At 40.0% G+C, this 14,951-nt stretch overlaps 1 protein-coding gene across 12 annotated transcripts in view; it reads right to left on the minus strand.

Moving 5' to 3' along the window:
- The window catches only part of Hmbox1 (homeobox containing 1), a 140,452-nt gene that overhangs the window by 28,491 nt on the left and 97,010 nt on the right, over positions 1–14,951 (minus strand). For all 12 annotated transcript variants that reach the window (XM_027390331.2, XM_027390329.2, XM_027390334.2 and 9 more), the window contains exon 6: positions 12,301–12,454. In XM_027390331.2, the coding sequence (XP_027246132.1) occupies positions 12,301–12,454 (154 nt within the window). The remainder of the gene's footprint in view (positions 1–12,300; positions 12,455–14,951) is intronic.

A 14,951-nucleotide genomic window follows, 5' to 3' on the forward strand; every position in this document is an offset into this window, starting at 1 on the left:
ATACAGATCAACTCACTGTCTCCTGGATGCTTTTTTCCCCTGCCTTAGGATCAATACCAAGCTTTCACAAAATGCACATTTATGCCAAAAGGATGTCTGAGCCTAAAATGAGAACTGGTTTTCCTGGGGATCAATCCCCCCCCATCTCAATAAGTAGCAAATCAAGTAAAGAAACTCTTAAGAATTAGGGTTGCAAAAATGCCTCAGTCTTTGGCCAAGATTGAGTAAAGAATCAGGATGCACTGGTCTGCAGTTACCCGGGTACCTCTCAAAGCCTACCTTCCTACTTCCTGTGTGTGTCTTGGGTTCATGACCATTTTCAGTGATAGTCAAACTATCAGAATGTAGATAACAGGCCTCCTGCTGCCATTTAAAAGGTAAATTATAGATGTCTCAGAACAAAACAAAGTAAAACAAACAATCCCCCCCCCCAAAACCCTTTTCCTTAAAAACAACAACAAAAAGCAAGGTATGGTGGCGCACCACTCCTTAAATCCTAGCTCTTGGGAAGCAGAGGCAGGTGGATCTCTCTGATTTTTGAGGCCATCCTGGACTACAAACCAGTTAGTTCCAAGGCAGCCTGAGCTATTGTAAGGTGATCCTTTAAAAAAGTCATATTTATTCTGATAATACCTGATAGAATACATGTTACTAGTCAATGCCATGGCTGAAAGACTGTTTAGCAACTATATACAGGTTTAGTAAATTTCCAAGGGATAACTAAACAGTAAGGCTATTTTGATGACAAGTCAGCAAAATCATGATGGTTATATGACAGTCTCAAGATAGAAAAAGAATCTGGGCTTTTGAAAAATTATATTCATTTATATATGGCAGCAGAGGTCAGAAGAGGCCATCGGATCACCTGGAACTGGAGTTAGAGGTGGCTGTGAGCTGGGAATCAAACCCAGGTCTTCTGTAAGAGCTGAGCCACCTCTCCAGTCCTACACTGGACTTTTAATGTATGGCATATCACCAAAGGAGTATTATAGAGTAATTTATATGAGGCATTGTGTCACAACCAGGACTGCTATGCTACACAGGCCTTCCAAGTACAGTTTAATGAGCACATTCAGGGATTTGGTACCATGAAATTTAGCAGTACATTCAAGCTTCCTCACTTAGAGACAGCCACATAGAACAGACTCACAAGTCCATAGCCTACCACACCCACCAGCAAGCCCCTGTGTAAGTTGTGATCTTAGGGTCTAACAACTCCTATCCACACTGTTAACAATATCCAAGATCCCCTTCAATCCTACTGATCATAGAGTGTCCCCTAATCTCTACCAAAGACTGATACGAAGGAGAAGCTGGTGTATTTGAGCCTTAACAAGAAAAAGTTGTCTTCTTTCCCACAAAATATTCAGTAAGTTCAGTTAGTTTACACACATATAAGTTCAGGTTCTGATGAAGCCATTATATCTCACAGTGACTCTTTAATACAATACCAACACTCACCTAACTGTGCTTTGTTTCATTGTAAGCTATGCCTACAGAATGGCATGAAGAGCATGGGACTGTCCTACTTAATTGGCTCAGGGACTAGAGACATAGGGGTACCATTGTTTGTTAAAAATAACAACGGCTGGCAAAGCATCCATAAGAGAACAGGGAAAACTTTTAATCTACCTCAAAAGCATCATGATAATTTCTCTGTTAGCTATTTCTGTTTGACCAGAAAAGAACCAGGAAGTATAATTTGCCAATTTTAAAATGCATTTAAGGACAGTTCATCTTCTTATTGGCTATGAGAAATGGATTGGGATAACTTTACTCATCAATAAGTGGCAAAGTTTTGTTGTTTTTTTCCTCAAATAGTCTAATGGATTGAAATGAGGTCATGTCCAGGCTCCTGCTGTCTCATATAAATGCTAAGAACTTCCTTCTCTTTGCAGAGGTGCAGGAGGTGCAACTCATCACGTTCTACTTGAGTAAATCCACAAGGGTATGGAAGAGGAGAAATTCATTTTAAAATTCAACTTCCAGTACCTATTAATTCCAAAATGTATAGTTTATTCCTCAGCATTTCCTGTTCTAGAACAGTTGATGACATCAGAAGGGAGGGAGGGAGGAGACCAGCTGATGGCAAGACCATCTCAGAGAGGCAGAGGGCATGTACTTTATTTCTCATTCACTACTAATGAATGCAGGAGAGGCAACTGCCACCAGGGAATAGTTTTTATGGGTGAAAGAGGAAAAAACAAAAACAAGAACAAACAAACAAACAAAACAACCAAAAACCAACAGTACAATGATCAAGCAAAGGAAAAGACAACACCAAGGGAATGAAAGTGATTTTTGAGTCATTTTAAGTCATTTTAAATCCTTCCATTATTACTTATCTTTGAATTGAGCTAAAGACCTTAAATTTTTGCACAAAATTTAAAATTACTACACTACTTTGTCCCTCCTCTGAGCCTGACATGTCTCGAGGAGCAGACCTAGGATAACAGTATCTAACCCTGCTAAAGTTATGGGGTCTTCTTACAAACTCAATTACATTCAAGCTACACTTAGAACCATTAGCCTTCATGCCTAGTACATGTACCTCATATATCTGCTGAGTCTAACAAAATGTTTGCCTGGAGCACATAAAACATGCCGCTGAAGTGCCAGGTAAAACACACTGAGCAGATGGGGATAATTCTCTCTGGCAATGGTATTGTCTGTAATTCCATCCAGACAATGCACCTCAACATCAAGTCTGTGAGAAAACTGAATTTTGTATTTTTTATAACAATGCCCTTTATAATACTGGGGGGAGGGGGTGGGGAGATCAGGAGACTTTAACCAGCCAGCATGGCTGGAATGTTCAAGTTACTTCCTTTCATGTCTAGAAAGGGGAATCTGGTCACGCTCTAACTTCAGAAAGGAAGTCTGGGAAGACTTCAAGCAGTTTCAATCTCTTAATTCCTATGCTGTCCTGTAAATCAACCCTACTCAAACCATAATCTTGAATAACTGGCACTGAAAAAAACAAAAACACTTCACTTTGTTTGTATGTGGGAAGAAAATGGCAGCATAGGCAACTTAGAAAATGGATGGGGAAAAAATGTTGATTAGAACACACTTTGGCATGGATGCAAATCAAAATTCAAAAAGAAGGCCAAGTCTGTAGGACACAAGACCTCTTGCCACCCCAGCCCAACTGAACAAATGCTCACAGTACTTCACTCCTGCCACTGGCATGTCCTGCCTCCTTTCAAGCAGTTGAAACATCCTGTTCACACCCACAGGAAGAAGCTTCTGTTTCTGCAGTGTCTCCTCTCCTTCTGTTTTATGCATACCACTGTATTGGCTGCCAGTCTCTTGTGTGGGGGTAACCTGGGCCCCACCCATCACCCACGACTCCTATAGGACCAGAGCTCTTCAACATGCCTCAGCACTATGCAGTGCTCTATATAGAAGAGTGAATGGTGACCTCCCCACATCCTTCCAAAAAAATGAGGTGAAGTCCCTGTTTCCCAGGCTGGCTTTGAATTCTGGGACCAGGTGACCTTCTTGTCTTAGCTTGATAAATACCTGGAACGACTTGTAGGCACCACTATAACCTGTTTCAGTTGTTTTCATTTTAAAATAAAGGCAAAGCAGACTTTAAATGGTTGAGAAATACTAAACCTGGTAACTCCAGAAATATCCAATTCAACAAAACTGTGTCTTAGGGTTTCTATTGCTCTGAAGAGACACAATTTAACTGGGGCTGGCTTACAGTTTAGAGGTTTAGTTCTGTTATCATCATGGTGGTAAGTATGGTGGTGTGCTGGCGAAAGAGCTGAGAGTTCTAAATCCAGAACTTGAGGCCGCAGGAAGAGAAAGCCACAAAAGACACACTGGGCATGGCTTGAGCATTTGAGACCTCAAAGCCTGCCCCCTAGTGACACACTTCCTCTGCCAAGGATACACCTAACAGCCACTCCCTATGGGCCAATGAAGACTATTTTGAGTCAAACTATAGCACCATGAAAGTTAGTAATATACAGTATTGATATTTAGATTTAATTTCTTTTAGGAGGGTACATGTGGAGGTCAGAGGTCAACCTGCATGAGTCAGCTCCCTCCTTTCAACATTTGAGTACCAGGGACATAATTCTGGTTATCAGGCTTGGTGACAGGGGCATTAGATCACTAAGTCATCTCTCTGGTTCTTTTTTTTTTTTTCCCCAATTTTAAATCTTGACCATGTAGTGAAAGGAAGAGTGTGAACTATTAAATACATAACATGTATACCATGTAAACATTTAGCAGCCATGAGATCACAGCACTTCTACAGATAGCTATCATCATCATCTTTAAAACAAAATTTTTTTTGTGTGTATGTGTGTTTTGCCTGCACATATGTGTGCCTGGTATTGCAGGGACCAGAAGAGGGTGGCTCCCCTTGGATCGGAGTTATAGACAGCTATGAACTACCATGTGGGTGCTGAGAATGGAACCTCAGTCCTCTGGAAGAGCACCTTTTAACCACTGAGCCATCTCCCTAGCCCACAGTTATTACAATAGTCATATTATGGCAAGTGACCTGCCTAAGGATACCCACAACAATGTGCTCTTGATCACTGTATCATTAGATAACAATAGAACACAAAGCATAAACACTTAAAGCAAATAATTTAAGTTTTGTTCTCTCAATTTTTATCTTCCTACACTTATATCTGTTGCTTTATTTTATTATTATTTATTGTTCTTGTCAGTTTTTGAGAGTCTCATAATGGAACTCATTATGCTTCCAGTCTGGCTTCAAACTCATAGGTCATCCTCCTGCCTCAGTTTATAAGTGCTGGGATGATAGGCTTGAGCCACCATGACTCCACCTTGCCCTATACTTTATTATGGGAAGTCAACTGCTTCCCATCATTTCTTTTACATTTTTCCTCCAGTTTACTAAGCCCTATCTATCCTTTGCCGTGGCATTCCACTTCATAAAGTCACCATCACTAATTTAACCACTTGCTAAAAAGCAATCACACTTACATGTAAAGGGCTAAAAAACACACTCCATTTTTTTTTTCCCCTCGGTGTTACTAACTTGCTTGAGATTCAGGAGCTAAGGGGGTACTTTTCTCAGTGGGCTCACTCAATTCAGCAAATTTTAGGGACAAAATTAAAAATAAGAAGTCAGTTTTTTGCCGGGCGTTGGTACAGGCCTTTAATCCCAGCACTTGGGAGGCAGAGGCAGGCAGATTTCTGTGAGTTCGAGGCCAGCCTGGTCTACAGAGTGAGTTTCAGGACAACCCCCAAAGCAATACAGAGAAATCCTGTCTTGAAAAACAAAACAAAAACAAAAACAAAAAAGAAAAGTCAGGTTTTTTTCTAAGTTGGTAGTTTTCTCATTTTATAAGAAAGAAGTAATTCAAATGACCTCGATGAAATAGGAGATGAACAATGACTCTCTTTGCCACTTTCAGATTATAACACTCTCAAGATATTTCATTATTCTAGATCAGTAAACAATGAAACTGAGGGAACCTCTCTATAAGCCAATCACTGAAGGAGGCATTAACAAATTATCAGGAGACATGAAAATTGCATTTTTGGAAAATGGTCTTCTGACAGGGCCTAGTCAGTATAACTCTGCTGCCCAGGGTTAATCCGCTCAGGGTACCCAGACCATGCCAGCCTGCAGCTAGAACTTAGTTTCTACAGATGCTACTCTCCTGAACCCTCCTGGCAAGGAATTCACTGAAATTACAAGTAAAAAGAGACAGGAACAAGACTGACACCAAAATCTAAGCACTAACAAACTGTCCTGGGAAGAATTCCAAAATGCTGAAGACCAAGTGAATTAAATTATAGAACCCTCAAACAACATTCTGGAAACAAGCTTTTATAAGCTTATTCGTCTCTTCCATACTAATTCTCCCAGGAAGCAATAATACACTTGTGTAAAATGCATCTGTGTGTCAGACACGTCTCAAATGCAGATTGTACGCATGTCAGGTTAAGGTCAGGGACACCAAGTTTAGAGCTTTGATTTAATTTGTGTTTGCCACAGTACTGTGGCTGCAATGCTATTTTCGCTCACGACAGCAGTTATTCTAAGAACCTATTTTTGGATACTTGAATTTTTGGGGGAAGTAGACACTCACTCTAAAGCTTGTGTTCAGTGCTGCTTCCTTGGCTTCTGTGGAGAAAATTTTAGATTAACTTCTTAAAGTTGTTTTGTTAATTTCAAGGGTCAAAAGAACAAAAAGCATTTTTCTTATAACCCCAGGGCTCTGTTTATTGTTTTTTTTGTTTGTTTGTTTGTTTGTTTTTTCCTATTACTTAAAGAAGAAGATCAGGACAAAAACAACCCAAGAACAAAAGCATATTATAGGTATACTGGTCCATAAGGACAGTGAAAAATGCACACAGACACATCCATTTGTATGTTCTTGGACACAATGACATACAGTCATTCAATCAGTTGACTAGAAATAACAGCATGAGTAACTTTCTCACACCTCCGACTCCAGAGCTGGTAACCAGTCACTGCATCCACCCGACACTGCCAGGCCTCTCACATTTATTCCTGAGGCTGGTCAGGGCTTCCCCAAGTTGTTGCTTTCTTTACATCTTACCTAACTTGGTTAAGAACCTGTGGTCTGATCTAGAAGCTTCTTTTACTTTCTTCCCTTGAGATGGAACAGGGGTAGGAGTAATAGACAGGTCATTCTCTGTATTTAAGCCACAGACCCTAATACTCCAGAGACACACTTGTTTCAAAAGCTAAAGGAACACCAAGGCCAGGTTCCTGACAGATGCTTAGGAAAAGAGTATCTTGGGGGCCTGGCTGCAATCCTCCAGAATTCAAATCCACTCTGCTCATGACCTTCTTCCACTGTGAACTGTTTCTAATCTCTCTGCCAGACACTGCCTCTCTACCAGGAAGCAGCTGACTGACTGAATGAGTGAAGGGGCAGGTTTCTGGAATGGAAATCCCAATTATGTGTCTCACGTTATCTGGACAGATGTAGGCCTTTCAAGTGTACAACATAGTTAACATTTTTCCGTCTTGTGAATATATAAACCGCTGAGGTAAGCCTAGCTTAGTGCTAATACACAGCAAAAGTTTAATAAGTTATTGATCTAAGATTATCCAATAATGTCATTCTAAATTCTCTATTTAAATAGTCAAATCTTTAAGACAACAAATACTGTTCTAAATAGGAAATATGACCAGCCTATACAAATAGAGTAAACCTGTGATTCTTCATGTTGCTGTGGTTCAACCAATTATATTATTAAAATTTGTGCTGCATCTTTTCCCTATAAAACCCTTATATGTTTTCAGCCAAACAAAAGGCTGAAAGAGATGTTAATCCAGGGGCATAAGACTTGAGTAACCAAGGCATAGATGATGTGCTAAGAGCAACTGCATACACCCGGAAGAAAATGCCTTTCTTTTCAAGGACTAGTAACTTATATGCAATTAACACTGTCTAGAGAGACACATGTAGCTCAGCTGTTCACTGGATTTATGGCCTTAGGAAGCCATCTAACCCCCTTGAACCTTGGTTGCCTCATTTGGAAAAGGACCGCAATTAGGATCAACTGTGGGGGTTAAACAGGGTATGCTCCTAATGGTGTTTTCCTTTTTTTATGTGCAGTTTTGTTGAGGTGAGACTCACATGTGGAACAATTTAAATATTTGAAATGTTTCAGTATATTCATAAAAGTAATATGCTCCTCTGCTGTTTCCTGGCCTCCAAGTCTCTATCTTCCCCAGTGTGAGCAAATACCAAGTATGATCTTTTTCTACTGATTTGATTATTCTGGATCTCCCTATAAATAGAACCACATAATATTGCCCCTTGTGATAATCAATGTTTCTGGGAGCCAATACTGGAAAAATCATGTACATAGGATAGGGAATACAGTGAGGTCAGCAAAGAAAAAAAAGCAACATTCATAACATGTTAACATATAATGACCATCTACTATAAACAAAACACTGTGGTAAGTCCTGGGGGAAAATACAGCATTGAGCTGCTTTGGGTGTGGCAAGGCATACGAAAATTGTGCACAATTCTCTGCACATGAGTATACACGCTAGCAGGCTGTAGTTTGTGAACATTCTCCTGTAAGTGCTTTGGTTTTCTCAGTCAAATGTAAAGCAGAGTCAACACAAGAGAAAGAGGTTGAGAAGTTTTCAGGAAGAAAATAAAGTGTAAAATAATTTTAAGAAAGAGGAAAGAGCAAGCCAGGAAGACAAGTATGAGTGCCTGACAGAATTAAAGATTTACTTGAGGTTCATGGTCATGAATTTAAAATGAGGTAAATCAGCAGGGTTTTAAGGGTTTCTTCTAGCTACATTTAGCTGCACACACACACACACACACACACACACACACACACACACACACACACACACACACACACACACACACAGAAACTGTGTAAGTTGAAATATGTAACCAGACATCACCTGTACCCGAAGCTTGAGCTGTAAATAACTTAATGATGGCGTTCCCATTTCCAGTGCCATGACAACTTTCTCAGAGTCATCTCAAGTAACTTCATACTTAATGCTGGAACAGGCTAACTCTGAAAACACACACTCTCAGCACTAACTACCAGTGAGGCATTCTACTATTGCTCCATAGGTATCTCCATTAACCTTTACATCTCAACTTACCAAGACCCTAAGGTGCCCATGATTTAAGGATTGGGTGAAGGGCTAGGATAACAACCTTGTCCAATTCTAAAGTTTATCTTCTTTTATTCTATCATTACACTTAAATTTTCATCTTATAAACACAAGAACTGGAGTCTAGGGATGCTGGATGGTTCTCCAACACCAATCCATTTTCTAATGGTACAGACACTGTTACCTTGGTGAGTGCCCTGACCATCACTAAGTTAAGGTCCTTTTATGCTCTTACTGCTGTCATTCCCATGTTCACCCTACAGCTAGTTATACTCTGTCTTTCTTCAGATTCCTTTCTGACAGTTGTGCTTTTATTCATATCTTACTCCTCTGTCATTTTTACTATCATTTAGGCCCTCAATACTCAGGCCCAGGTTATCCCAACAGCCTCCTAACCTGGCTTCCTATGATTCACTCGTAAGATTAAACTGTCCAGAGCAGGTAAATTTGTACACACATCAATGGTTATACAGAATTAAAAAGGGATGGGAGAAAAGGAGGGTAACGTCTGTTAGACACTAAGGTTCTGGGACATAATAAAGTAGATATTGTGAAAGCTGTTTACATTCAAGGCTTTAAAACACACTTTCAACAAGTGAGCTCTATCTCAATAAAGTTATTTTTTGTTTATTTGTTTTAAGTGCATTTATACTTGTGTATAGAGGTCATATGACAACTTTGTGGAGGTGGCTCTCTCTTCCACCTTTATGTAGGTTCCAGGGATTGAACTTAGGTTGCCAAGCTTGCAAAGTAAGTGCTTTACCAGCTGAGTCATGTCTATGGCCTTTTTGTTTTTAATACTTACTCATCCAGACCACCACTGACAACATTCTGGCTGTTGTCAGTGTTCTGATCTATATTACAGTGATTTTCTTGTTTTCTGCCACATGTTGAAGGCTAGCCAGGGTTAAAGTCAGTCTCAAGAAAACCAAAACAAGTATTAATAACAATAACTTTAGGACTTTTGTATGTGTGCTGCTCCCTTTAGCCTATCTTTCTGTAGGGCTGTTGGTCTTACCTCATTTAGGAACTCTTCACATGTTAAGAGTGATACAACTTGCAAATATTTTATTCCAACTTACCTTACTACTTTGCCTAGTTTTACCCCAGCAGGTCTTTACATTTATATTTACCCATCGTTTCCTTTCTGCTTTTGGATTGTGAGGCTCAGTTAGGAAACATCTCTCCCATTTCCAGGATATGAAGGGAGACCCTATGTTTTCTTCTTCTATATACATGAATTCACTTCTCTAATTGATTTGGAATTTATCTTCTTATATGGTGTGAGGAATGGAATAGATTTACTTTTATCCTATACTAACATATTTGCATATGGTTTACTTGGCTGGGCTATGTATTTATACAAACATTCAGGCTATGCTAAAAAGCATGACATGCTACTCTAAGGCCAGAGGATTTCATGTTCCATTTCTGAGAATACTAAACTCCATTTCTGGAGGATGCAGATCATTGAGACAATTGCTACTTGATGCTTGAAAGGCTTTCAGCATTTATGAGAACTCAGGCTTGAGCCACACCCTCTCTAGCTGTGCCGGGGAAGATGAAATGATGCCAGGGAAAACTAAGTCCTAGGGTGAAGATATTTATTAGTAAAAATTGAGGCTAAAAATATTTAGAACTAGCTGGGTGTTAGTGGCGCACGCCTTTAATCCCAGCACGTGGGAGGCTGAGGCAGGCGGATCTCTGAGTTCGAGGCCAGCCTGGTCTCCAGATCGAGTGCCAGGATAGGTTCAAAAAAAAAAAAAATTCCTATTTCCTAAATAGGAATCTTACAAAAGGATAAAATATTGTATATCTTTTTGTTTAAAGTTTAATCAGTGTGATTCTACAGTTGGCTATTGCTGCCCTGGAAGAAAATTTCAGAAGTAAAGGGAAATCCAGTCTCTGAGTCCATGAGGTTCGATTATTATTTTTTGGTTTTTGGTTTTTGGTTTTCCTGAGAGCTGTGATTAAAGGCACGTGCCACCAACGCCCGGCTTGTTTTTGTTTTTTGAGACAGGGTTTCTCTGTGGCTTTGGAGGCTGTCCTGGAAGTAGCTCTTGTAGAACAGGCTGGTCTGAACTCGAAGAGATCTGCCTGGCTCTACCTCCCAGTGCTGGAACTAAAGGCGTGTGCCACCACCGCCCGGCCCCGAGGTTCGATTCTTAAAACACATGAAGAATGCTACCTATTCTTTTCGTGTTCTAATGTTTAATTCCTTCTCATAGACTTTACATGACAAATGTACTTTAATATTGTAACGAGAAATTTAACATTGTATCATCAGTGTAATTAGAACCCATACTAGGCACAAAGTAATATCAAAATGTGTTACCCAGAAGAAAATATAAAATGCTGTGAATAATTTAAGTTCTGCTTATTTTCATTCCCATTTGCTATGTGGAAATTTTGAAACAAACTTTCGGAAAGAATCAAACTTTACAGATGAGAGAAATGAAGCAGACTGCAATCAGATCCCCAGAACATGAGTCTCATCATTAAACACATGACTCTACTCTTAGCCACAGTCAAGAGTGAGTGAGAGTACTTCACAGCAGTAGATAACCGACAGTTCCATTTTGCATACCTATTCACTTCACTTATATCATCTGAACTTCAACATTGTAAAGCCTGTCCTCATTCTAGCCGGGTATTGGTGGCGCATGCCATTAATCCCAGCACTTGGGAGGCAGAGGCAGAGGCAGGAGGATCTTTGTGAATTGGAGGCCAGCCTGGTCTACCGAGTGAGTTCCAGGACAGGCTCCAAAACACTACAAAGAAACCCTGTCTCGAAAAAACAAACAAACAAACAAACAAACAAACAAACAAACAGCTTGTCCTCATTCTGGTAGTGATGTCAATGCACTGGGAAACAGCAATGAAGTAGGTGAAAGAAAGATGTCAAGCATCCTGGATAACATATTGCTGGCTACTGACATTGTCATTTTACAGACAAGGAAGATACAGTTTGGGTCTCTGACCTGATCAAAGCCTGATCAGGTTTTGGTACTTCTGAATCCACATCAAGTATTCTATCCAGGATGCCACACTAGTGGTCACATTAGATAAGAATGGTCCTGCTGCCTGTAAACCTCTCCAGCAAATCAGAGTCCTATAAATGTCACTTACGAAAGGGGTGTGTGTGTGTGGTGGTGGTGGGGGGGGGCAAGGTACTTAAAGGACAATTAGAATATATACAAATACAGCAAGGTGTTATAAGCATGTATTTATACCATGTCAGAAGGGAAAAATGAAGCTGTCAAAACGTACAGAAACCAGATATGGATCAGGTTCTATTAAATATATTTTTAAACCTTTGGGGATTCGTTCATTGAGATCATTCCCCTGTTGCAGAAAAGTATCACTGCCCTCCTTTACTGTTCAGCACTGATAAATAAAGACTTCATACAACTTTTTCAAAACAATAGAAAGGTACACATCTAAAAATTTTAACTCTAAAGACTTTTATGTTACTGATGACAACATTAAATTGCATGTAGGTAAAATAGGCCGATAGATGCTGACCACAACTTTGTGAGTTCTCTTATTTCAACAACAGAGCAATTCTAATAGTGCATAATATCTGCAGAGCTAGAATCTGGACCTCAGACTACTTGCTGGAAATGAAATTGGTCTCGGAGGGGATCTCACAGGAATAGGAGACGTACCTTTCCATAACAGCTAGGCACTCCTTTCTCCAGGTAAATCTACTCCCTCGCCGGAGTCGGAAGGTTCCAGGTGTGGCAGAGACTGGGGGAGGTGTTTGTCTCCATTCAGGGTCCTCTATTGGGATTGGGGCAGGCCTCATACTTAACGTAGCCCCTGGAATATACAAGACTTTTTTTTAAAAGCAAATACCTTGCAATTAAAAGAACAAAATGAATATTACAAAGATACCATGAAACAAGACAATGAGGACCAAGTACATGCTTTTTGTTCACTGAGACTAGGCCAATATATTTAATATTTTTATTTTTAAAAACATGATCAAAGGGTTGTAGAGATTTCTTAGCAGTTAAAAGCATTGACTACTCTTCCAGAGGACATGGGTTCAATTCCCAGCTCCTAATAGGCAGGCTAACAACCATCCAGTTCTAGGGGATCCAATGCTCTCTTCTGGTTTCTGAAGAAACTGTACACATATGGTTCACAGACATACATGCTAGCAAAACACCTACACATATAAAATAAAAGAAGACCAGAAGAAAAACCTGAATAGGTAAAAGGCTCTTCCTTCAAAAGCTTGTAGAAGCCATCCTAACTGCCACCTTTGATCTGCCCATGTGTCTGTTAGCTCCGTCAATGCATTTCACATGAAGCTGAGGCCCACCTCACCATAAAGAAGCACTGGAATTTCTCCCAATTTGGGAATTTCAAAAAAAAAAAAAAAAAGTTTTTGAAATTCCTACACAAATCCAGATGTGGTACACATCTGTAATCCTACCAGTTGGAACTCAGAGGCAGAAGGATCAGGAGTTAAGGCTAGCCCCAGCTATATGAGACCCTGTCTCAAAAAGAAAAATGTTGAATACAACAGAAAAGAAACTAAGAAGGCATTTTTCACAAGTCCTTAGTGAGCAGGGTCCAGTCTCTACAGGTCTATCACCTACTAATAGCATATTCTTTCACCTCTGACTATAACAACTTCAATCTGAGAGACTTCACTAATTTAGGCCAGCTTTCCTCTAATAACTTCAGCCAGTTATAATTCACTAATTCTCAATTTATCACACGTCTTTTCCTGTGGCTTGTTCTAGACTTGAGGCTAGACTCAAACCAGAAGCCACATTATCTTCAGCTTCCAAGGACTTAACTCACAGATGTACATAGGGCTTGGCATGCTTCCATGGAAGGCTCTGCCTCCCCTTCCTCTTTTACTCCTTGCACTGCTAAATTCATCTTTCCCAAGCATCATTACAGTTACATCACTCTTTTGATTAAAGAAGAAGTTCCCTCTGACTGTAGTTTAATTCGAACCTTTTTTCTTTCTTTCTTTTGAGACAAGGAGTAAGGTAGCACATAACTCCTGCCTCCACCTCTCAAGTATTAGAAGTATGATCATGCTTCATCAAGCTCAGCTTATCAAAATTCTTCACATAGTCCTAGAAAGGCAGGTTACAATTCAAAGGGCTTATGTACATGTTAATCTCACACAATGAAAATGAGTTTCTTCATGATAGGAACTGTTTTCTATCGTATCATCAAGTTACCTCATAGATACACACACACACACACACACACACACACACACACACACACACACACACATTTACTTTCTGTTTCTGAGATAGTATGACCCTATGTATTTGAACACACACACACACTTACTTTCTGAGATAGGGTCATACTATGTATGTTGCTTAGGCTGGCCTTTAACTCCTGGCCTCACTATTAGCTTCACAAACAAACAAACAAACAAACAAACAAACAAGTAAGATCAACCACACACTAGCCATGTGGAAACTTTGCACAGAGTGAAAGATATTCCCCTGATCTCCAGGTGTTTCTGCCATTCTACCTGAGTGCCAGACAGCAGAGGGGCATAGCTATCTTGTACACCAAGCCACAATACACATCATGTGGATCTTTCTATATCCAGTTGACACAAAGAAATAAATACCCAGACATCTATTCCCAATAAAGGCATGTTGGTAGCCAGCCCCGAAGGGCTCCATGGGTCCTTCCTTGCCTCCTGGTAGCTGTGCCTTTATGTGGTACTTGCTCATTCTATACTCATGACTAGACTGTGTAAGCAACAGCATGTGGCAGTGAGAGTGTGTCTTGTCAAGAACTGAGACACTAGGGGATCTTTCTTTGCTTTCTTTCTCAGATCACTTGCTTGAGGGAGGAATTACTAGGTGAGAATGGATGATGGAGCTCTTGAGGAACTGCTGTCTCTGGCCATGAGGCAGTAAGGAACAGGGACAGCCAACATCCATGTGAGAGGCCTTGCAAGTGGACCACCTACTTCCAGTGACTGCAGGCCTGGCTGACGGCTTGACTAAAAGCTCATGAGGACGCTGCTCCTGGATTCCTGGTCCATGGAAACAGAAAATAAATCTTTGTTGTGCTAAGCTGAAAAATGTAGCATAGTTTGAATCACAACAGATAATTAATATACATCACAACCATCTCTGGCTGTTACTTCATCACATCCTCCAAACATTAAGCAGATTACTTATTAAAATGTACTCATTTGGAAGAAAAAAAATACCTTTATGATAAAATACCTTACTACTAATAAAGATGAGCATCTTTCTTGTTTACTGACTATTATCTATCTTTTGTTAGTTTATGGTCCTTTTTCTATTGAGCTATA

The sequence above is a fragment of the Cricetulus griseus genome (genome assembly GCF_003668045.3).
Source record: "Cricetulus griseus strain 17A/GY chromosome 1 unlocalized genomic scaffold, alternate assembly CriGri-PICRH-1.0 chr1_1, whole genome shotgun sequence".
Taxonomy (NCBI): Eukaryota; Metazoa; Chordata; class Mammalia; order Rodentia; family Cricetidae; genus Cricetulus; species Cricetulus griseus.